At 47.6% G+C, this 24,893-nt stretch overlaps 1 protein-coding gene across 5 annotated transcripts in view; it reads left to right on the top strand.

Moving 5' to 3' along the window:
* Positions 1-18,356, top strand: part of ZNF185 (zinc finger protein 185 with LIM domain) — a 73,094-nt gene extending 54,738 nt beyond the window's left edge. For 4 of the 5 annotated variants that reach the window (XM_017849797.1, XM_017849800.1, XM_017849798.1 and 1 more), the window contains 7 exons: positions 4,593-4,790; positions 8,764-8,874; positions 10,366-10,446; positions 12,089-12,160; positions 14,297-14,399; positions 15,327-15,425; positions 16,163-18,349. In XM_017849797.1, coding sequence (XP_017705286.1) covers positions 4,593-4,790; positions 8,764-8,874; positions 10,366-10,446; positions 12,089-12,160; positions 14,297-14,399; positions 15,327-15,425 — 664 coding nt within the window. In that variant the 3' untranslated portion in view covers positions 16,163-18,349. Of the gene's footprint in view, positions 1-4,592; positions 4,791-8,763; positions 8,875-10,365; positions 10,447-12,088; positions 12,161-14,296; positions 14,400-15,326; positions 15,426-16,162 lie in introns of all 5 variants that reach the window. The other variant, XM_017849799.1, reaches the window with a different exon arrangement.
* The last annotated feature ends 6,537 nt before the right edge of the window (positions 18,357-24,893 follow it).

The following is a 24,893-nucleotide window of genomic DNA, read 5'->3' as shown; positions in this document are numbered from 1 at the left end:
TTTTTTTTTTTTTTTTTGCCAGTTTTGGAAATACTGGACAGAATGAGTGCCATAGGGGCAGAGCATGTAGTCTGCAAGGGAGGAGGAGGAAGAGGAGGAAGGGCACCCAGTAGATTGAGAGTTACCTGTGGGAAGAGGCAGATCAAATAGAGAAAGGAGCCAGGCTGGACAGTCTCATTAGAAAGTTCTGCATACAGTCCTCATCTGGGAGCCAAAGTTTCTCTTCAGTCCTTACTGAGGAGCGGAAGGGCTTTCCTTATGCAATCTCTAGACAAGGTGTCAAGGGAAACAATGAGGCCTCACAAAAGAGCCAGGAATTTCCCACTCGAGAGTCAGGGAGTAAATCTCCACTCAAAAGGAACCAAGAAAACTTCTATCCAGGACGATTCTGGCTAAAATTGAAAAGAACCAGGAAGAGTCCTGCTCAACAGAATCAGGGGTTAAATCTCCACTCAAAAAGAGCTAGGAAGACTTCTGTCTGGGAAGATTCTTGCTCAAACAGAAAAGAATTGGGAAGAGATCATTTAACAGAATCAAAGTAACTGAATCACAGAACCGTAAAAGTGTCCAATAAAACAAGTACCGACTCCGGGCAGGGTGCAATGGCTCACACTTGTAATCCCAGCACTTGAGAAGCTGAGGGAGGAAGATCGCTTGAGCCCAAGAGTTAGAGACCAGCCTGGGTAGCATAGTGAGACCCCTGTATCTATAAAAATTTTAAAAATTAGCCAGGCATGGTGGTGTGTGCCTGTAGTCCCAGCTACCTGGGAGGCTGAAGTGGTGGAGGATTGCTTGAGCCCAGGAGTTTGAGGCTGCAGTGAACTATTATTGCACCACTGCACTCCAGCCTGGGTGACAGAGTGAGACCCTGTCTCAAAAACAAAAAACAAGTATGGATTTAGATAAAGAGAGGCTTTTATTTTATTTTATTTTATTTTATTTTTGAGACAAGTCTCGCTCTGTCACCCAGGCTGGAGTGTAGGTGCCATCTCAGCTCACTACAACCACCACCTCCCGGGCTCAAGCAATTCTCCCGCCTCAGCCTCCTGAGTAGTTGGAATTACAGGTGTGCGCCACCATGCCCAGCTAGTTTTTGAATTTTTAATAGAGAGAGAGTTTCACCATGTTGGCCAGGCTGGTCTTGAACTCCTGACCCCGAGTGATTCACCCGTCTTGGCCTCCCAGAGTGCTGGGATTACACACATGAGCCACTGTGCCTGGCCAATAATTTATTTTAAAAGACCACTGCAATAGGGATGATGCTGCAATCTTAGGACTTGCAAACATCACAAAATAATACAGAAAAGAAAACAAAACAAAACAAAAAAACACTCTTTTTTTTTTTTTGGTAGGGAAGTAGTAAGTAGAGCTAGAAGCTCAGCTACTTTCAAGGGCCAGTGGGCAAGCAAGGGAACCTATTGGAAATGATTTTGAAATGATTTGACCAGAAATGTGTTTCCCTGTGGTCAGCCAATTCCCAGGAGAAGCTGCTAAGTGGGGCATGTTCTGCAGTTTAGCACTTACTTAGCCAGGAGCAAGCAAAGTTCAGACCCTGTGGGGAGGAGAGAAGACTGCCTAACATTCTGTCAAGGCAAAGGAGAGGGTAAAAAGCAGACAACTGTGAACACTTGATCATCCTTCAGGTAATCATCCATTCTGGGTTTCTGGCTTAAGACTCTTGAGAAACAAGGGGAAACAGCTGGTAGGAGCAGCAGGCTCACCTATATGTAGTTCCATGAGGTAGCCTTATGGACTTCTGCCACCTTCTAAAACTCAGCATGTCCCAAACCATCTTTATCAACACAGCGTCTCACCAAAAACAACCAAATAAAACAAATTAACTAATGTACTAATTCTGCATCTCCCCCTGTGTTCCTCATCTCAAAAAACTGTTATCACCTAATTGACTCAGACTCTCAACCAGGGAGGTAGAATAAATGTTTGGGGGCATGTTAAATGTGATACCTATGAGACATGTAAGAGGTGAGGTGCAGGAGGCAGGTACATGGTGATAAAAGAAAAACTTTAGCCAAATTAAATTTAAAGGAGTTTAATTGAGCAATGAACTATTTGTGAATTGGGCAGCCCCCAGAACCATAGTAGATTCACAGAGACTCCAGCGCAGCTGCATGGTAGAAGAAGATTGATAGATTAAAACAAAAGGTTGGGGGGCAGGGAATGACGTACAGAAATTGGAAGTGAGGTACAGAATGGCTGGATTGGTTACAGCTTGGGCGTATGCCTTATTTGAACACAGTTTGAACACTCAGCGGTGTATGAATGGTTGAAGTATGGCCGCTGGGATTGGCCAAGACTTAGCTATTGTTACAGGCGCATACTACTAAATTAGGTTTTCAATTTTATCTCCCTATTAAGCTAGGTTACTTTTCATCCACAAGGACTCAAATATGGAAGTACGGAGTCCTTCTCAGGTCATATTTAGTTTGCTTTAACAGTGGACAAATGGGACTGGAACTTTGGGGTGAGGTCTGGACTGAAAATAGGTATTTGAGAGTCTTCCATACGTCAGTGCAGCTGAAGCCAGGGGGATGGGTAATATTTGTTGTGGGGGCATTCATAAAGTGAGAAGAGAAGACATATAGGAGCAGCACCCCATATGAAGAAATAAGATAGAACAGGAGGAGCTTGTGAAAGAGATGAGTGAGCAGTGGCCAGTGAGGTAGGAAGCCAACCAGTGTGCTGCTGTGGAAGAAAAATGTAAAAGGGAGAGTCACCAACTGTGCCAGTTAACTGGACTTAGCTGCAAAAATGTCTAGAGTAGTGTGATCTGCACAGTGATCCTGTGATTAAAGCATCCTAACCCCCCCAACAATTTGTTACCACCTTAGACAAGTACAGAAATTGAGAATATTTATATTTTTGTAGCACTTTGACATTGCCAGGACATGTAAGCTTGTGATCAGTAGACTTTCTGGTTGAACAGGGTAGAGAGACCAGTTCAGGTGTTGTGGTGAGTCCCATGGTGCGGAGGGCTGCACCTTAAGACCGCATGTCAGTCCCAGACAGATGGGAAAGGGAGGTCATTCAGTGCAGATAGTTTGAGAAGCAATTAATAGGTTCCATGGAATGTTGATGGTAAGAAGGGAAGGAAAAGGTGACAAGAGTGAGTGTAGACAGCTCTTTCTAAGGAGTTTGGCTGCTGGAAGGGGAAGAGAAGCAGCTGGGGTTAGGTGGGGGGAACTAAGTTTAGAGATGCTAAAAGTGTAGCAGGGGTTATGTGATCAGGTTGAGCTGCAGCGGGAACAATGAAATTCCATTTTGACTACCATTTATTAGTTGCAATTGGACTCTTACGTCAACTTTCTCATCTGTAAAAAAAGGGATGGCCGGGTGCGGTGGCTCACGCCTGTAATCCCAGCACTTTGGGAGGTCGAGGCAGGCAAATTGCCTGAGCTCAGGAGTTCACGACCAACCTGGCCAACAAGGTGAAGCGCTGTCTCTACTGAAATAGAGAATTAGCGGGGTGTGGCAGCGGGTGCCTGTAATCCTAGTCCCAACTACTCGGGAGGCTGAGGCAGGAGAATCGCCTGAACCGGGGAGGTGGAGGTTACAGTGAGCCGAGATCACACCACTGCACTCCAGCCTGGGCGACAGGGCGAAACTCCATCTCAAAAACAAAACAAAAAAAAGATGAAAATGCGATTGCTTTCTAGTAATACTTATGACTACTTCACAATAAAGAAGACAAGAAGGTTCCAGCTGTGAAAACTACGCGGTCACAATAAGTGAGCGGGAGCACGCACGCGCGCTGAGATTGTACGTGCACAGGCTGGGGAGTGCGGTCGGCGTGAGTACGCCTGCGCGCGCCGCCATTTCCTGCAGCCGCAGACTCGGCCCGCGGTGCCCGCAGGGAAATGAGACGATCAACAAAGAAAATGGTAGTTTTGGGCAAGCTCGACCCTGGAAAGGCCTTTTCTGCATCAGTCCCGGATCCTGCCGCCAGATGGCGCTAGAGGATCACAAATGGGTCTAGGGTTGTCATAACGGCCCCGCCTGAGAAATTTTGGATTCTTCTGGCCCTTCCTCCTTTTGTGGGGTCAACAGCGGATTTGGGAATCTGGCGACCAACACGTGCCCACTCCCCTACTCTTGCCCCTACCGAGCCCTCCAGGGTAGCTTGGGGGAGAAGCCCCTCCTTAGATTGCCGGGTTCTTGATGAGCCTGCCCAGCGCACAGGTCTTGAGCACCATAGTCAGGGAAGAAGGCTGAATGGCTTAGGTCTTCCTAGAGAGGCCGGAGGCAGGAAAGAACTGGAGAAAGGAGAGATGGCAGTGGGAGGACGGGGACAGGAATACCAATGTGTTTCCAACCAGAAGTCTATGTCTTTTAATACCTCATTGAAGTCGTCAGGTGACTTTGCCCTTGTCAGAAAGGAGCAGCACTGCTGGGGTCTTACTGAGGAGGAGACTGCCTGCTTCTTGGAGTGGCGGTTGTGCCTTCTTCCTGTCTGCCCTACCCTGGGGGAGATGAGTCCCTCCAAGTCCACAAGACATGACAGCCAGCCTACCTACCATTGGATAACAAGGTCTAGTCTCGGGCACTCACTTCATAAGGGTCTAATTCTTCCTCAGCATGTTGGCTGATTTTGAGGGGAAGAATGTGGCCACCAATGTTGGAGAGGCCTGGCAGGACAGGCCTGGAGCCCCAAGAGGTGGCCAAGGAGACCCAGCGGTACCCACTCAGCAACCTGCAGATCCCAGCACCCCAGAGCAGCAGAACAGCACCAGCGGATCTGAGCAGTTTGTTGGACGAGAGAGCTGTGCCAGCAGGTAAGAGCCGAACTGCACTGGGACCTTGCCTGCTAGAGCCAGTGTTTTTGTCCAGGGCAGCAACCCAGGACAAACCCCCACACACTAGGCATGCCTGTTACCTTCTGCAGGTGAGTGTGGTTAGGAGCCAGAGGGAAGCAGAGAAACCAGCATGTCAGGGGTAGATTTTCATGGATTTCAGCTTGGAGCCATAGCATCGAATCTGTTAGACTAAGTCTGGCACAGAGAGGATGCACAGAGAACCATGTTGTCTGGCAGCTAGTTCAAACCTGGAAACCTGGGTCAGGGGAGGGATATAGGTTACTTTTTCCATTAATGGAGATGGAAGCTCTCTGAGCAAGGTGTGCCATGGTGTGGATGGGATTCACTGCCAGAAATAACAGCTGTACCAGTTGGATGAGCTCTTCCACTGCCATCAGCACTGGGATGGCCATGGATTTGGGCAGTAATGTAGCTCCACAGTGCTGACTCAGGGTTGCTCATTGGTTGCAAGAAGTTGGCAGCAGTAGCCTGAGGAAACGGGCTCTGATTTTTCTGAGAGAGATCAATAACCAAGGAGCAGCCAGGTACTAGAGAACAGACAGCACCAGACGCTTATGCTTTTCTGTGAGCAGCTCAGGTCTCCCAAAGTGGCAGTTTCCTGGCTTCTGGCCTTTGTAGAGCAGTGTGGGTCCACACCAAATTATGACATTTGTGGTAGCTGTAAGAACTTTCCCAATTTTGAAATCCTACGTGACTTGTAGCATATTTTTTCACATTTGAAAATAATTGAGTTTTGAAAATGTTTTTACAGGCAATCTAGTATCAGATTTTATATCATCCTGAAACATTCTGTCAATTCCCATTTCCAAAAATCCATGGAAAGCTGGAGTTGTTGGACTGGAAACAGTGTGGTCTCAGGAAGGGCTTCACAGCCATTGCAACATGGGTAGGGCCTAGAGGGCAGGAGAGAATGCCATGATTTGATGACATTTTACCCATTCCTGCCAGGTGAACTTCATCTTCTTCTCTGTGACAGAATTTTCTGGCTCTCACATCCAGCTTTGGTCACTAGGAACCTACCTGTTGGCTCTTGCACTGGCAGGACATGTGGTAGAGGCTTCCAGTCTGAGGCAGGACTGGCTGCATTCTCAAGATGTCCTTATTTCTGGTGTTTTGTGGCTATTTTCCTATCCACTTAACTGATTTTGACCAACTGCCTTGCTGTGACCTCTGTCCTCTCTCTGTCTCTCAGTTCCAGGTCATTCCCTTGACCAGCTTCCAGTCTTTCCTAATCTTGTCCCTGCCAATGAAGTATTCTGGCTCTGCCTTCACTCTCCTGCCATGATCCATCGCTTTGATAGGGTGGCTTTGGGAACAGGGTAAGGAGAGGGCTGTGCTAGCTTCATCTTGCCGAGGAACTCAGTAAAGAAAATGTTTGCTGACCTCTTGCATTCCTCAGCCTGGCTCTGGTCTCTCAAACCTAATACATGGGATGCATGCCAGCAGTCAGCCTCAGTTTCCCTCTGGTCCTTTTCTGTGTGAGGCCAGAGGTCTTTCCTTTATCACTGCCTGGAGCTGCAGTTGATGATGGTGAAAGAAGGTGTACGTGTCTGTTGAGAGCTCCCTTTGTTCCCCAGATATTTTTTTCCTAAAGTGGCCATGAGTTCAGGAATAATCAGGAGCCATGGGCCGCCAGCTGGAGATGCTGCATACTAAGAGCCTCCCATGAGCAGCCATGTACACAGTGAACACGATGGCTAAGGCCCCATGCAGCCGCTCGCAGAGAGCACACGGTCTACTAAGGAATAAGCACGATCGTAATAACCGTTAGCACCCGCTGTGTGCTGAGAATGTGCAGGCACTGTTCTCCATGCCTTATGTGGACTCACTCATTTAATTCTCACACCAACTCTAGGAAGGAGGTGCTTTTATTATGGAGAAACTGAGGCAGATGGAGGTTAAGTAATTTGCCGGCAGTTTTGCAGCCAGGAAGTGGCCTAACGGAGATTAGAATCCAGACAGAGCTCAGAGCCTATACTGTTCATCGCTATGGCATCCATACTGCCCCTCCGTTTGTTATAAGCCCAGAAAGGAAAGAAACCAGGTGCTCTGATGGAGAGGGGTTAGGGCAGGGTGTGGTAGCAAGGATGGTTAGGGAAAGCTTTTCTATCGAGGAGGAGACAGTTCAGCTGAGACCTGAAACATCTGGAGGAGCCTGCCTTCCAAAGAACCTGGGGAGAGGCATCATGGACAAAGAAAATAGGGCCTGAACGATGAGCCCTGTGCTTGGAGGGTACGGGGTGAGGTGAGCAAGGGGCAGGAGCTGGGCCCTGTAGTGTCTTGTAGGTGAGGGAGAGGAGGCTATTGGGAGGGCTCCTATTGCTCACATTGCAGTCCTGGGGGGATGCCCAGGGGATTTTTTTTTTTTTTTTAAAGAGGTGGTGTTTCACTGTGTTACCCAGGTTGTTTTTGAACTCCTAGCCTCAAGTGATCTTCCTGCCTCAGCTTCCCTAGTAGCTCCAGGGAATTTCTGTTCTACCTTGCCCCTTCAGTTCTGCTGTCCCCTTCAGTATTCTGCTGACATGGATCACAGGATACCAGACACCTGGTAGTTGTTTAGTCAGTAGGAGGTCTTCCTTCCTTCCTCTTAAAATCGATAGTTTTCTCACTCTTCGGCTCTGCATTTTATCCCCCATGTGTCTTTTCAGATTTTTGTGGGGCCTCCTCTCCTATCTGGTCCACCTCCTCCAGTCTGTATGGTATATTTCTTTGTCATAGGGTGAAGCAGGAACAGGCACAGGATGATTGGGTACACTGGGGTGAGGTAGGAGGCAAGGCCCTCAGGAAGGGCTTCCCAGAGGAGGAGGTGATGTTGTCTGCAAAGGCATATGAGAGCTTGGAAGTCCCAGGGAACTGCAGGCTGGTCTGTATGGCTTGAGCTTGGGTGGCAAGTGATAGTTTGAGACTATGAGGTGAAAGAGCTAGGCAGATGCTAGATCATGATTGTTCTTCCCTTTGCCTACTCTTCAACTAGTTGTAATCTTGGGCATTACATTCTCTGGCAAGGGGACAATATCCCATAGCCTGAGCCAGATGCAGGCAGCCATATCTGGGGTATGATCTGAGCCGCAGCATGTTGGAGAAAACCAGAATCAGCCCAGGGCAGTGTGCACCCATAGTGCTGGCCTCAGGCCATTGGAGGGTGGGCAGACTTAAGTTGGAAGGTGCAAACAAGTGGTCAGTGGTGCTGCCCAACACCATGCCCTGAACTGCAGTAGACAGCTATGGCAACTTTGGTAATGAGGCTCATAGCCTGGGGGCAGGCAGAGTGAGAGCCAGTATGGGCTTGGCCAGAGAAAAGCTCTTTTGGGCTGCTGGGGAGATTGGATTCCAGGCCAAGGGCCGTATCTGGCAGCTGAAGTGTGGAGGTTCAGAAAAACTTCAACACCGGTCAGTCTCCCGCCTCTGCTGGGAATGAGGTGCATCATTCCCAGCAGAGGTGACTTTCCTCCTCAGTGATGCCTACTTTCATTTGGTCCTCTGCCCCTTGGCCTTGTGTTCTCTAGAGAGTTTCCTGCAGGGTGGCAGAAGGAGCTGATCCTAGTAAGGGACTGTCCCATCCAGTGAGGAGGTGAGCTGGGTTGTGTCTTCCCCTTCTGCGCCCTCCTGACTGTCACATCCCCGGGAGCCCCATGATTCTACTCTAACTGAGTGAGTCACAGAGGCCAAGGCCCTTGGCTGCAGGTCAGGAGTTCTGCGTGGACACTGGAAGACTGGGGTCTTGCTACCGACTCACAATGTGACCTGGGACATGTCTCAACTCGCCTAGCCTGGGTTTGCTTGTCTATAAAGTGAGGAGAAGTTCCATTTGTTGGTCTCAGAGGAACCTTCAAGAGCAGTGCTCAAGGGTTAGGCTCAGAAAAGTCTGTTTGACCCTGGAAGGTGTTAGCTCTCAGGTTGACACGCCCACCCCTCCCTTTATTTCTTTCAGGGTGAGGAGCCCCTCGAGCTGCATGGTCACCGTTACTGTCACTGCCACTTCTGAGCAGCCTCACATTTATATTCCAGCCCCGACAAGTGAATTGGACTCCAGCTCTACCACGTAAGAAGGGCTATCTAGCAACCTGGGAGATGTTCCTCTGCCACTTCCTCCTTGGCAGTAAAGGACTTGGCTTTTGTTCCATGTTGCTTCCCCTTTAGTGCCTTCCCCAATTTCCAGCAGGCCATTAGCCAAGGGGCCACACAGGACAGTGTTAGTCCCGTAATATAAACTCCCATCTACGGGCCTAGACGTTCTCACACCTCCTTTTTCCTATCTCTGTAAGAGACTGCGGTGGTACTTCCTAGTGTGCTAGTGGATGTGGCTCTGCCATCCATGATTCCTTGCTGATGTCCCTGTGGAACACGCCCAGAAAGCCAGCTCAAGTCCATGAAGGCCAGGCATGTGAGGAATACCTGAGGCTGGGTAATTTATAAAGAAAAGAGGTTTAATTGGCTCACAGTTTGGCAGGCTGCACAAGCATGGCACCAACAACTGCTTGGCTTCTGGTGAAGGCCTCAGGAAGCTTATAATCATGGCGGAAGCTGAAGTGGGAGCAGGACTATCACATGGCACGAGCAGGAACAAGAGTGAGGAAGGGGAGGGCCCGGACTTTGAAACAACCAGATCTTGTGTCAACTAACTGAATGAGAACTCACTTTTCACTAAGGGGATGGTGCCAGCTGTTCATACGGGATCCCCCCATGATCCTGTCACCTCCCTCCAAGCCCCATCTTCAACACTGGGAATCACATTTCAACATGAGGTTTGTCTGTCTCTCTCACATGCTCACTGCTTCACCCGCATTCCTGGCCACCTGTCAGGGTGCAGGAAGGGATGTCACTGCAGGAAGGCTGCTCAGTGAGGTGTGTGTGTTGGGGGCGGGAGGGGGGCATATCCAAGGGGGCCTCTGCAGACATCAGGTCAGCAGGCTGGAGTGTGCAGCATGGAAATGGGGTCAAATTTGGGGCCATGCTGAGCCCAGCATGACGCAGACCTTATTTCCAGTCATGCAGACACCAGTCCAGGATGAGGCAACCTCTAGGCCTCTGGACCCTAGGAGTAAGAATGGAGAGGTTAGATGTGAGGTGGAAGTTGCGCAGTAGTTGAGTACCTTCTGAGAGGTGCTGAGTGGTAAAGACTGACAGTGTAGGATTAAAGCTTGGAGGATATCTTGGTTGTGGGTGGAGGGGAAAGATGACACAGCCCTATAGTAGGAGTGGAAAGCCCACAGGACTGAAGTGTAGAAGTATAGAAGCCTGGGGAGAAGATGGGGGCACCGAGGTCTGCATGGAGGAAGACAGCACATTGTTATTGGTTGCAGGAAGCCCCTTTCTGGGGCCCTCAGTCCAAACACAACAAGAGATGCTCATGGCCTGGGATTGTAGCCCGAGTCCACAGCAGTGCCAGTGCCTTTATCCTGGGCCTTCCCATAAGCTGTTTCGCTTCCTTCAAACCAGGCTGGGTCTCCCCAGCCCTGAACCACTCCTGTGGACCAGGCCTGGTTCCCTGGAATCTTCTGGTGTACCTCTGACTTCTGTGCTCCTTCTACAGCAAAGGGATTCTCTTCGTGAAGGAGTACGTGAATGCTAGTGAAGTGTCTTCTGGGAAGCCAGTATCTGCACGCTATAGCAGGTAAGAGCAGGTCCCAAACCCTTCCATGTCGGCCTTCTCCTGTCGGCTCCCATATTCTCATCCCTGCATTTCCAGTTCCTTGTCCAGGGCTTGGCTCAGAGTAGCTTCTGGGTAATTGTTGAGTGGATGAGTGATGTAGTTGCTCTGTGATGGGATTGATGCATTTTCAGGTGTTCTACTTAACTGGGCACCTTTGAGTTCTCCCTTCTGGTGAATTCATCCTGCACACCATTTTCACTGCCATTTTGTTCTGCTTGTCTTTGTTATTTTATTTTGTAGAATGCTGAGAGCACCCCTCTTGACAGAGCTGGCAGAGCCCTAGGGACCAACTAGCCCATCCTATTTCCTTTCAGATTGCAGAGCTCTTCTCTTCTGCCCCCATGTTCTTTTCTGTCATGCCAGGCTGCCTAATTTGAACACACATGTGACTGCAGTTCCTGATACATGTATGACTTTGCTTTTTTATTTTAATTAATTAATTAATTGTAAGTAATTTTTTTGAGATGGAATCTTGCTCTGTTGCCCAGGCTGGAGTGCAGTGGCACCATCTCAGCTCACTGCAACCTCTGCCTCCCAGGTTCAAGTAATTCTCCTGTCTCAGCCTCCCTAGTAGCTGGGATTACAGGCGCCCACCACAATGCCCAGCCAATTTTTGTATTTTAGTAGAGATGGGGTTTCACCATGTTGGCCAGGCTGGTCTTGAATTCCTGACCTCAAGCAATCCACTTGCCTCGCCCTCCCCTTTTCATTGATCATCTTTTCATTTTCTTGCTTTGTGATGCCATGAGGAGGGGGTACTTCCATGTCACCTCAGTGTATTGCCACCTACCACACTGAGATGAAGTCCCTTGGAATGTTTCTTATGACATGTCATCCCACTGGAGGATTTTAGTAACAGAGAGGAGCATCCTGGCCTTATTTCAGGATTGGGCCTCTGGGGCTTCTGGACTGGCTTTCATTGGTGCTGTGGAATGATGAGCATGGCTGTGGGGGTCAAGTTCAAGCCCCAGCTCAGGCCCCCCTGTTAGGATCATTTTGGACAAGATGTTCAACCTCTCTGAGCTTTGGTTTCACCATCTGTAGGCCCTTAGGGTGGTTTTTCTCAACAGCTTATTGAGTTATAATTCACCTTTTAAAGTGTACAGTCCCGAGGTTTTGGTACATTCACAGTTATGCAAATATCACTGTCCAATTCTAGAACACCTTTGTCACCCCAAAAAGAAACCCCAAACCCATCTGCACCCCCTAATTCTGCCCCATAACTCAAGCACAGGTATTATACCAGAATGATCCCTTCTTTTTTCTCATTCCCAGTATCTGATTTCTACTGAGTGGGCTCCTGGTGACTGTCACATTATATTATAGGTGGGGAGGAAAGCTCTGCTGTTTTCCCACTGGTCAGTGGGGTTCTCTTGGTGTATACAACCTCAGGAATCCTAGCCACCCAGCCCCGATCATCTCCTTCATTGTGAAAGGTCTCCTTTGCCCCCCCCATAGAAGGGCCCTATGACACCAAGTGATGCATGATGACTGGCATCGTAGTTATGTCTCAGCTTGTGGCCAAAGGTTAATTAGAAAATTAACTATGATAGTGATTTGGCTCTCATCTCTGCCCTCCTCTCCCCCATCGCCCTCCCTGCAGTGTCAGCAGCATTGAGGACTCACTCGCCATGGAGAAGACGCCTCCGTGCGGCAGCACTGCACACTCTGAGAGGTGTGTTGACTTTCTTAGCATGGAGCTTGCACCTCTACAGACGAGAAGCAGGGAAGGGAGAGTTCCTGCTGAGCCTGTTTGCTTTTATCTTCTGCTTTGCAGCCTCCAATCCATTTGCAGAAAGGCGAAGGACACTACCGAAGGGTGGTGCTTCCCTTTTTGGGATATCACACTTATGACAACTAAAGCCTTTGAATTGAGCTGAGACTAGAGGGTAGATACCAACGGTGACTGAGATGGGAAGTGGTGGTGTCTGACAGCCCAGAGGACTCATGTCAGCAGGAGGGGCCCTTCAGATTAGAACCTAATCAGTCACTTAATTAACTTGCAAATCTGGCCAGAAGTAAAAATAAAATAACTACAAAAGAGAGGAGTGGGCAGAGAATGAACAAAAATGGGCTGCTGGCATCAAGAAACCAGAAAGACACACAGAGCTAAGAATGCACAGTGCTATGGAGCCACAAAATAAAGCAGGGACAGAAAACACCTCGTTCAGCAGTTTTGAAAGCTGTCACTAGATGATGGCACAGTCACCAGACCATCTTAATGACAAAGAAATCTTGTGTTAAAATTCTTGGATTGGGGAGAAGAGAGTCTCAGAGATTGAGTTCACTCAGGCTGCTATGAAGAAAATAGATCTGGTAGAATAAGTAGCCTTCAGTCCACAGTGAGCGAATATGGCAGACCCAGTACTAAACCCCAGGGCCCTGACACCTCCCAGGTTAGGGATGTTTCTACTCTGCCATCTGGCTTCTCGTGGATAGGCAGATCTAAATTCCTGTGGATGACATTCAGAGGCCAAAGCTAAATTGGGGAGGAAAAGGAAGGAAGTAAGAGGGTTAAGATAAAAAGAATCCTACCGGGCCCCAAGGGCAAACATATAGGAACAGGCAAGCATATGGGGCCAGGGAATCTCCTCTCCTATAACTGAAGAAGCAGCTGGTTCTGAGTAGCTACAGATTACTTGGTGAGACACATCAGCAGATGAAGTCTTAGCAGAGAAGGACAGGTTGGTCAGAAACCTGAGAGTTAACTACCTACATAGGGGCAAATGGAATGAGGCTTCCACTTCTAATAGAGTGACAAATCCGATACTCTAGGGACCCCCCCCTTTCCATGGCACAACTACTAAATCCAGAATCAGACATTACTGATCCATTGCTAGGCTTGGAGGAAGGAAGGGGACTCTCTAGGGACAGTCTCAGTCACTTGCACACATGCATATGCACAGACACATATGCACACACACAAAGAACAGCTGTGAGCTGGTGCTGCTGGTGGTGAAAGAAGCAGGAGGAGCAGGGCTGCACTGAGGGCAAGGGTCGCCAGCAGCAGTGCTGTCCAGAGTGAACCCTGGGCCAGCAGCAGGATGGTGGGCCACACTCAAGCTGCTCATGGTACTTCTGGGTCCTCCGACAGAGCTAACGTGGATCTAGATTGGTAATGTCTCCCCGCCCCCAGGCTCCTGTCAGAAGCAGACCCAAATCTCTGGGAGAAAGTACCCTGAATTTTGGCCTGTGGCATCAGATCAAGCAGTCACTTTGAGGAAGTCCAGTCTGAGGAAGAAAAGCAGAGGTGACTCTCAGAAACAGGCATCCTGGAACTGGAAAGATGCTCAACCCTGGAGTCAGTGTCTAGAACTTGAGCACTGGATCTGAGTAGGCTGTATAGACAGCACGGAGAGTAGATCCAGGAGTATAGGTGGGGGCAGGGCTCAGCTGGCCCAGGCATGAGGAAAAGGGCCATCAAGACAGGGGGCCATGCAGGGCACACAATGACATGTCTCCTGTAGGAGAAGGCATTGGTCTTCCTGCTCTAGAAGGTAGCAGGCCCCAGGGGATATTCTAAGCAGAAGGTCATGGGGAGGCAAACTGTCTGGAATAAGCGTCACATCAGGACACCTGCAGGAGACACTGTCATTGTGAGCTGGCAAAAGATGCATGACTAGTTTTTGGAAATAATGCAGAGGTCTACAGCAGGCTGAGAACTGATCTGCACACCACAGAAAACGATGGCAGCCTGGAGATCCTGACAGCAAACCTGGGCCTGGCTGCACCAAACCAGAAGGTCTGGCTGTGTCACATCAGAGGTCTGTACACCAGCCTGACCACCGGGTTATTGTTCTTCATCTCACAGGACAACTGGAGGGATCTGTACTTACTGCAACCGTGAGATCCGAGACTGTCCAAAAATTACCCTAGAACATCTTGGCATCTGCTGCCATGAATATTGCTTTAAGGTAAGAAAGAGGTGGAAGACACCTTGAGCTAGGCAGTAATGTCCTGATCATGTGCTGCTAAGGACGTTTTGTAGAGTGCAAGAGTGTTACAGGTTCAGAGAATGCAGAGAAGGCTTGATCTCCATATACAATTGCAGATAGTCGCAGAGGCTTTGCACAGCTGGGAGCTGAATGAGCTTCCAAGTCTAAGAGAGTAGATGAGTGTTGGTGATTCCGCATACTTAGTACTGTAGGGGAGACAAAAGAGGTCTTTTCAGGAAAGACTATTCCTGGCAGAGGGCCAGCAAGTGCAAAGGACCTGGGGCAGAAGCACTAGAGTGTTCTAGCTTTCATGGGAGAATGGCATGAGTGACAGGGTGGGCTAGATCATGTAGGCCTTGGTGGGCACAGAGTTTGAATTTTATTCTAAGTGCCGTTGGAGTCCCCATTCTCTATGATGTGTGGCACTTTGTAACCCCAGGTTGTTGGTTCCAATCCGTTTAGGGGGTCACCTCTGGGTGCACTGAAAAAAACAACCCTCTCCTTTGCTTTGACAGAATGTTAGGCAGGCTTCTCTCCTCCCCACAGGGCCTGAACTTTGCTTGCTCCTGGCTAAGTAAGTGCTAAAATGCAGAACATGCCCTGCTTCGCAGCTTCTCCTGGGAATCGGCTGACCGCAGGGAAACACATTTCTGGTCAAATCATGCCAAATAGGTTCCCATTTGCTTGCCCACTGGCCCTTGAAAGTAGCTGAGCTTCTAGCTCTACGTACTACTCCCTCCCTCCTTTTTCTGTATTATTTTGTGATGTTTGCAAGTCCTGAGGTCCAGGATGTGCCATAGGCTCACAGCATCTGCTCGCCCACCTTGTTCAGGCATCTCCTTCCCACTCCACTCATTCCTCTTGCTTTGCTTTATGTGTTGACCTCCAGCTTGCTTTTTCTTTCAGTGTGGGATTTGCAGTAAACCGATGGGCGATCTCCTGGATCAGATCTTCATTCACCGTGACACCATTCACTGTGGGAAATGCTATGAGAAGCTCTTCTAGGTGGGTGCTGGCACTGCAAAGGACAAGTGGCCAAGAGACTCATTAAGGAGTAGAGATGTTCCCCAGTCTTTCCTGGAGTCAGCCTCAGACACAGCTATCTTTCTTGGCTCTCCCTTATGTTTGGGGGCCCTATGTCCTCATGTCCCTATGCCTTCTGATATTTTGAGATCTTAGGTGGCATGGACAAAGGCCCTCTATGAGGACACTTCCAAATCACACCTTCCATCCAGCACCTGAGCCAAGCCCTCTAGCTGCCCTGGGGTGCTCGCTGGGCCGCTGTTGTTAGCCCTGTTTTGCAACAAGGAAATAAAGATGTAGAAAGGGAGGGGACCTGGAGAAACCAAGGTAGAATCAGGACCTCACCCCAGGTCTTTGGATTCTTGTCCAGGGCTCTCAGTTCACTGTTGCTTGCATAGCTTCAGATCAGTATTGCATAGCCACGGTGCTCAGTGAAACAAGCCTCTGGGTCACATTATGAGAACTGCCTGAAGACGTGTGTTTGCATGCTCATAGCCAGTGGAATTTATCACAGTGTCTGAGCACAGAGCAGAATATATCCCTTGAAGGTAGTCGGGATCAATAGCAAACAGGCTTTCCACTAACTCCATGCTGATGGTCTTCTCTCCAGAAGACACCTTGAGCTAGGTGGTAACTCCTGATCACTGGAGCAGTCACCCACCCTGAGGGCCTCTGGCTGATGTGTTTCTAGTCTCATGGCTACTTCTGTTTTCTTTTAGCCCCCCGACCCCTAGGCTGATCAGAAGCTGATGACTCATGGACAAGTTTGGCTGTCCCCAGTTTTGCCCCAAGTTGCTGTCTCCCCTTCCCTCACCTCCTCCCACCCTGTTTGATTTCTTCATGCTTTTGCCCTTCTTAAGTTGAAGTTGCATACATCCAATATCGTATCTTAATGATGCTATGGTAATTGCTTGTGTGTAGAAAGCACTTTACATCCATGATCTCATTTCAGGCTCAACCAAACAGGGTCAAACCAGAATTCCATCTTGGCTTCCCTAAGACAGATTGGCTTTCTAATGAGTTTAGGTGGGCAGAAGTGTAGGGTTCAGTGTGTCCTGACTCCCTTGAGGCTTATGATGGGCCAAGTTGAAGACTGTTGATGATCCGTGGTGGGTAAATTGCAGACATTGAATGCTAGGGATTGGCATAGGCTAGTGTTTAGCTTGTCTATTTGCCATATCTATTTTTTTTTTAATTTCCATACACTTGTAAAAGTAGTTAGTTGCTTTTGATTGACTTATACAGCAGTTTTTCATTTTGTCTTCCACCTACCTTTCACTATATTTGAGTGTTCCCTTACAGGTATGTTGGCATGTGTTGGAAAATTTACACAATTAGGTTTAAATTCAGTAGGATATGATTTTAGGATGCTATTGATCAAAGTGATATCTGTGTCTGTTGAAATCTTGATAGTTGATTAATTTGCCCTCAATTCTGCTCCCTGAACTTTACACATAAATCTTCCCAAGTGGGTGTTAGGGTGTGCAGATCCCAGCAGGATTAAGGAGGGGGAAAAGCAGCTAACATTTCTTGAGCCTGTACCACATACCAGGCACTGTCATAAAGTGATGGCATTAATCCCCATGATAATCCTGTGAAGGCAATATTCTCATCCCATCTTAGAGATGAGGATATTGGAATTCGGAGAGGTGGCCATTGCATTGTGCAGAACTCTACAGAGCCTGTGCTCTTCCCAGAGCAGCACCCACAAAAGCAAGCATTGATTTTGTGCTCAGTGTGTGCCAAGCACTGTGCAGAGGGTACATAGTTCCTGCCAGGTTAACACCCTCCCTTCAGGCCTCCCCAAGGCATAGGCTTGCAAAGAGCAGAAGGTGTGAAATCATACTCTTCCTCTGGGCATCCTGGATCCCTGAATTATCCCCACCTCTCAAGAAGTACTTCAAGGGCCAAGCTGCCCCTTTCCCTCCCCTCCACCCATGAAAATGCCTCCAAACTGAGATGCTTTCAGCTGAGAACAGATTTGACTCATAGACATTACCAAAGAGGAGCTTGTGAATCCAGGAAAAGCTCCAGGGGGCTAGCTTATCTGAGCAGAGAGCTTTCAGTGACCCATTTTCCTGTCTAGACTCTGCCTCAAGCTAGTGGCAACTGCTGGGGCCCCAGGTACTTGGGACATGGGAATTCGTTGGATGGCTGGGCAGGTGCAAGCCTATTCATGCAGTCAGCCGACCCTCTGCTCAGGTTCAGCTGGACTCTGCCATCTGTGGGCCCAGCATCACTCTGTAAGTTCCTTGAAAGGAAGAACAACCTTAGAGTATTTCTGATACAAAATGAGGGCCTGTTCTCTTGATTTAATTATAAAATGTCTACATCTTTCTCCAGTTTCTGAGCCTTATGCATATTGGCTTGTGGACTTCTTCTTCCTGCCAAATGATCAGAGAGGAACATTCCATTTATTTGTATCAGATTTCCTCTGGAGGGCATGTACCCACACTAAATAGCAACTGCTCTTCCTCAGCTGTAGTCCCCAACATCAGACTCGGCACGTGGTGGACACTAACACACAAGTACTAAATGAATGAGTGAGGGAAAGAAAAGTCACCCCGTTGGTGTGAGGTGCTATCCCTGAGTCTCAGTGCAGGCCCAGTGGATGAAAGGCAAGGTAAAGAGGCCCAAGATAGGCTAGCTTCCCCCATTCAAGGTATAGTCTGCCTTTAAGGGAGTTTTAGAACCAACATGCAAGATATGCAAAGAAATCTTGCAAGAGCATTATTGACTTAGATCCGAAACAGCCTCTCTCATGTCTAAAAAGGCACAGCATTTTGCAAATCTGAGGAAGAGGGATGGTTGCATTACATTTTGCTTCTTTTAATTGCTTAGTGTTTCTAATCATACTTAATCCATATTAATGTGCACAATTATAATAAATGGTAAGATATTACATGTGTCAAAGTTTTCTTTTTAAGTGTAATAACTTGGTGTATTCAGCTGTGTGATGTCTTTATTCCTATTTCCTGAAGCCATTCTCTGTACAAAAGTAAACAAGTACTTAATAGCAAGATCTGTACACTAGGCATGCGCAGGAACTGTGGAATTCTAGACTCATGAAATCTTAATGAAGAATATTGTATTGTGGCGGGGGCGGGGGGCGTCTATCCTCCTCATCATTACCACTGCAGACAGCCAGCCACCTAGTTGTTAGTGCCCACTTCCAGTGACCAGGAGCTCAGTTCCTTACAAACCCCTGCTGTCTGTGGACAGCCTTGGTTTTAGAAGATGCATTCTTCAGTTGAGTTAAAGTCCATTTCTGTATGTCACCCACTGGTGGTCTTTAATCCCTCTGCTAGATGCCAGCCCTTAAAATAGATGAAAATGCTTCTCAGATTCTGTCTTGGTCAACTCTTCTCACATTTAAACACCCCTGGTCCCCCCAACTCTTCCTTGACAGTAATTCTGAATACACATCTCTCAAAGGTCCTCCTCAAAGGTGACCCCAACACACACTCCAACTCGTTCCTCTAGATGTGTACCAATGCAATCTGCATGCGATCCAAGTCTTGACTCAACCTAAGAACAGGAAAGGATGATCAGGAAGCCCAAAGATAGACATAATACTGAGAACTCCTACCACTGAGTAGGGGCCTTGGGGCCATTGCACTAGTGTTCCTCTAGCTATTTTCTCACCCCAACCTTCACCTTCATCTTGTTACAATGGGAAGGAAGGAAGAGCTTTTACTAATTCGAAAGACAAGGACTGCAACAGTAGCTCCTAACTAGGTATTTGTAGGACTCTTAATTGGTGACAGTGTGTGACACAAAGACCTAAAGGAAAAATAGGGAGTGTCATTGTGAAATAGCAAGTCAATCCTAGTGTTGTGCCTCCTCTGTTACCACGACTCCTCCTTCCTGTCCTGAGTTTGTATCTGTGACGGTCCCCTGCCCATGCATCTCTGTGTCCTCCAGGGACTGCTCCTTGCTTATGGTTGTGTTCAGCCTGTGGATTTTTCTCCCCAGAACGTATTCCTCTTGTGAAACTTCTCTGCACAGTATCCTCTGCCTGTGAAGGTCCCAAACCTGCCTCCAAATGTCTTCTTCCCACTGTCCTCTGCCTCCTAATGCCTTCTGCTCCTAGCTCCTTGCACAGTGCATTCTACCTGCAAATGCCTTCTGCTCTCTGATCTCTGCTGCTGAGTTCGTTGGTCACCTAGGGCTCAGCTAGTGAGGCCTATCTGCACAAGGGCTTTTGCCTTTAACTGCCCTTGCCATAGTGTGCTTTGCTTCGTTAGTCTTACTTAAGGTCTGTTGACTTTGTTGTTTCTAAAGAACCACATTGACTTTTTAAAAAAATCATTTTATTGATACCTTTAGATTATTTTCTACTCTCTGTTTCATTAATGTCACCTTTAATCTTTGTCATTTCTTCCCTTCTACTTGGTTTGGATTTACTTTGCTCTTCTTTTTCTAGTTCCTTTAAGGTGTAAAGTTAGGTTATTGATTTGAGATCCTTCTTCCTTTTGTTCTTTTTTTTTTTTTTGGAGACAGGGTAAGACCCTGTTCCCAGGCTGGTGTGCAGTGGCACAATCATGGCTCACTGCCGCCTTGACCTCCTGGGCACAGGCAATCCTGCCACTTAAGCCTCCTGAGTAGCTGGGGCTACAGGCATGTGCCACCATGCCTGGCTAATTTTTTCCTTTGAATTTTTTTGTAGAGGTGGAGTTTGGCCATGTTGCCCAGGCCAGTCTACAACTCCTGGACTCAAGCAATCTTCCCATCTTGACCTCCCAAAGTGCTAGGATTACAGATGTGAGCCACCATGCCCGGCCAAGATCTTTCTTCTCGAATGTATGCATTTATAGCTAGAAATTGTTCTCTGAGCACTTCTCTAGCTACATGTTGTGTTTTCCTTTTCATTCATCTCAAAGGTTTTCTAATTCCCCTTATCACTTCTTATTTGATCCACTGGTTATTTTGGAGTTTGTTGTTTAATGTGGGTTCCCCAAATTTCTTTCAGTTATCAGTTTCTAATTTCATTCCATTATGGTAGGTTAACACACTTTGCATAACTTCAACATTTTAAAATTTGTGCAGGCTTGTTTTATAGCCCGGTGCTTTGCTGTGAATGTGTTCTTCATGGGGTTCTTCCTGCACAGCTGTGGTCACTGACTGTGACTACTCTGCACTCTGCCCTCTGCCTTCACAGCCTCTCTGAATAATGCACCCTGCTTGAGAATTGCCTCTCCCTCTCTCTGAAAGCCTGCTGCACATTGCTATTCATTTCTGAGGCCCACTGTACACTGTGCTCCGCATCGTGCAAGCTGTCCAGTTGTGAGCTTGGTGCGATGTGGCATCCATAATGCTTGGCTGCCAGATCACCTCCTTCTCATGTCCTCTGCCTGCAGTGCCCTTGGCAGATCCCCCTGCTTCAGTATCTCCTCCCACAAATGTCTTCTGCCCATTGATGCCTTCTTCTGTTCAGCACCTTGATGTGCCAGTTGGTCACTTAATCACGCAACAAGCATTGATTGGATATCTACCCGTGTGCCAGACGTGGGAGCCCTAGTAAAGTAGACTCAGTTTGTATTTCTGTGGAGCTCACAGTGTAAGAGGACAGAAGAGTAAACCAAACATCCCACAACAAAATACTGTTGTGATAAGTGCTCTGAGCAAAACATACAGGGTATGTTTTGGAGACAGGGTCAAGGCCCTCACTGCAGCCTTGACCTATAAGCTATAATATAGTGACCTACTCTGGGCTGCTTGGTTATTGGGGGAACCCACCCCCAATATTTCAACATAGGTTCTTTCTATTTTCTCTAAGTGTTGGCCAGCTGAGAAATAAAGAGAAAGAGTACAAAGAGGAATTTTACAGCTGGGTTTCTGGGGGTGACATCACATATCAGTAGGACTGTGATGCCCACCTGAGCCACAAAACCAGCAAGTTTTATTAAGGATTTCGAAAAGGAGGGGTGTACGAACAGGGAGTAGGTCACACTGCTTTAAGGGGCAAAAAAACAGAGCAAAGATCAACATGCTTTCTGAGGCAAACAGGGGGCAAGGACAAAATCAGAATTCCTTGATAAGGGTCGTTGTTCAGGGCAGTGCAGTATTGTCTTTGATATAAACCATCTTAACAGAAAACAGGGGTTCGAGGAGGCAGAGAACTGGTCTGACCCAATTTACCCCCAGGGCTGGGGTTCCCCAATCCTTAGTAAGGCCTGAGGGTACTGCAGAGACCAGGGTTGTATTTCAGTCCTTATCACAACTGCATAAGACAGACACTCCCAGAGCGGGCAGTTTATAGACCTCCCCCAGGAATTGGCATTCCCTTTTTTCCAGGGTCTTAATTATTAAATTCCTTGCTAGGAAAATTTAGCAATTATCTCCTAGGTTGCACGTCCATTTATAGGCTCTCCTGCAAGAAGAAAAAATATGGGCCTGTATTCTTGCCCGGAACCTGCAGGCAAATCAGACCCTTTATGGTGTTTGTCTTCCCTTTGTTTCCCTAAAAATACTGTTATTCTGTTCTTTTTTCAAGATGACTGATTTCATATGGGATCAAACACCACATGTTTTACAATCAGTTTGTACAGTAACACAATAGTGTCCTGAGGGTGATGTTTACATTCTCAGCTTACGAAGGATAAACCAGGATTAAGAGATTAAAGGGACCAGGGCATATAAGGAATTATAAAAGGTGTTAATTTTCGGAGCTGATTAAATGGTCCATATTAAAATGAAATCTTCCACACATTTATGTTCCTCTGCTGTGACACTGCAGCTGGTCCCTCTGTTCAGGGTCACTGACTTCCCACAACATCTCTCCCTTTCTTTTTGAAGATAACAAGATGAAAAGATTAAAGACAGGCTTAAGAAATTATAAAAGTATTAATTTGGGGAACTGATAAATGTCCATATTAAAATGAAATCTTCACAATTTATGTTCCTCTGCCGTGGCTCCAGCCAGTCCCTCCATTCAGGGTCCCTGACTTCCCGCAACACTTGGTCAGGGAAGCTTTTTTACATTTTTGGTTTTTGAGACAGACTCTTACTCTGTCACCCAGTCTGGAGAGCAGTAGCTCACTACAACCTCAAACTCCTGGGCTCAAGGAGTTATCCAGGCTCAGCCACCAGAGTTGCTGAGACTACAGATGCACATGCCACCACATCTAACAGAGAAGCTTTTCACAAGGACATGATATTTGGCTTTAGTATGAGTTTGCTATACAAAAGGAGGCTATCTTTCAGCCCCTCTTTAATGTTCCCCTACACTCAGCTCCACCCCTCAAGGCTACTCACTCTCCTTGTACGGTGTGTCAAGCCTTCTATAGGGCACTAGGGATACATCAGTGAGCAAGAGACAATCTGTGAATTTGTGGAGTGACCATCTCGTGGGGAGAAAGACAAAGCAACAATCCTATTTCAGTAGCAATAGCTAAAGGAGCACAGAGGTGTGTCACCTGGATTTCTGGGGCTAAAGATGGTTTTCTGGGGGAGGTGACCTCTGAACTGAAACTTGAAGGATGAGGAAGAATCATTCATTCATTCATTCATTCATTCATTTAATAATTTAAATATTTCCTGAGCACCCACTGTGGGCCACACACTGTAGTAGGCACTGAGGACACACCAGTGACAAATCAGACAAGGACCCTGTCCTTCTGGTCAATGATGGGAGGCAGGTGCTGAATAAACATGAAAGCCTTTACTCTCTTTTCATTTTCTTTTGAACCCATTTCTTTCAGGCTCTCACCTCCACCATAGTACTAAAAATGCTAGTGCTAAGGTCCCCAATGACCTCCACATTGCTAGACTCTATGCACACTTCTCAGGCCTCATCAACTGAGCAGCAGCATTTGGTCCAGTGGGCATGTATTAGTTTGTTCTCACACTGCTATAAAGAAATACCCGAGATTGGGTAATTTATAAAGGAAAGAGGTTTAATTGACTCACAGTTCCACGTGGCTGGGGAGGCCTCAGGAGACTTACAATCATGGCAGAAGGCAATGGGGATGCAGGCACCTTCTTCACAAGGCCACAGGAGAGAGAAGTGCAAGCAGGGGAAATGCCAATGCTTATAAAGCCATCAGATCTCTGAGAACTCACTATCACGAGAACAGCGTGGAGGGAACTGCCCCCATTATCCAGTCACCTCCCTCCCTCAACATGTGGGGGTTATGGGTCCCTCCCTTGACATGTGGGGATTACAATTCGAGATTAGATTTGGATGGGGACCATATCAGGTCTATTCCCTTTGCTAGGCCTCTCAGTCCATTCTGCCTTTCCTTCCACCTCACTGGTCACTCCTTTTCTATCTCCATTACTGGTTCTTTCTCATCACCCCATTCTCTCAACTTTGGAGTACTCCAAGACTTTGTTCTTGGACCCCTTCGCTTTTCTATGTGCACTCAGTGCTTTGTATCACTGGGGTCCAGGCTTCAACATAGTATACGCTGCCTCCTTCTGGAATTGCAGCTGCTCCAGCCCATGTCATCTTCCTGAACTTCAGACTTGTGTTTCAACTTCCCACAGCTCATTTCCACCTGGGGGGTCTAATCGTCATCTCATACTTAACCATGGAAGCCATGCTCTATGCATTGCCATCCACAGCTCCGTAAATGACAGTCCCATTCTTCAGCTTGCATAGGCCAAAACCTACACATCACCTACTGCTCTCCCACTGCAGCCCATCAGCCTAGCCTGTTAACTCTCCCTGCCAAAGAGATCCAGAGGCAAACCATTTCTCCCCACCTTCACCATAAACACATTGTCCCCTAATCCCCCATGTGGATAATTGCGGTAACCTAAGCAATCATCTTTCCTTCCTTCCCACCCTGAAGTGTACTCCAGCACGACTACAAGAGTGAAGAGTTTGAAACTTCAATCAGATCATCTCCCTCTTCTGCTCCATACCTTCCCCAGACCTTGTTTTACGTGGACTAAAAGCCTGAGTCCTCAAGGTGGCTGGCCAAGCAGGTGCTGCTTTATCCAGCCCCCACCACCTTTCCTCCTTACACCATTCCAGGCATTCTCTGGCCTTGAGCTGTGTGCTGGTTGTCTCTTCTGCCCGGGATGCTCATCTCCCAGATGCCCATGTGGCCATCTCCCTTGCGTCCTTCACATCTCTGCTCAGCTGCTACCTTCTCCCTGATACCTTCATGGACCATCCAATTTAAAATTCTGTGCACACCTCTAACACTCCTTATACCTGCTTCCTTGCTTTTTCTCTGTAGCACTTATCACAATCTAACATATGTTTTCTACTTATTTTATTGTTTGTATTTCCTTACTTCAGTGAAATTTCCATGAGACATTTTTGTTCTTTTGCTCCACTGCTGAATTCCCAGTGCCTATAATAGTGTCCTGCACATAGTAGGTGCTCAGTAAATGTTGACTAAATGAATGCATAAAATAGATGATTTCAGACAAGTTCTGTAAAATTGTAAAGCAGAACGAGCTAGAGCTCTGGTCTCCACATGCTAAATATGGTCT

The sequence above is a fragment of the Rhinopithecus bieti genome, unplaced genomic scaffold (genome assembly GCF_001698545.2).
Source record: "Rhinopithecus bieti isolate Rb0 unplaced genomic scaffold, ASM169854v2 scaffold_33379, whole genome shotgun sequence".
Classification (NCBI taxonomy): domain Eukaryota; kingdom Metazoa; phylum Chordata; class Mammalia; order Primates; family Cercopithecidae; genus Rhinopithecus; species Rhinopithecus bieti.
This window is presented reverse-complemented; position numbering and strand designations above follow the sequence as displayed.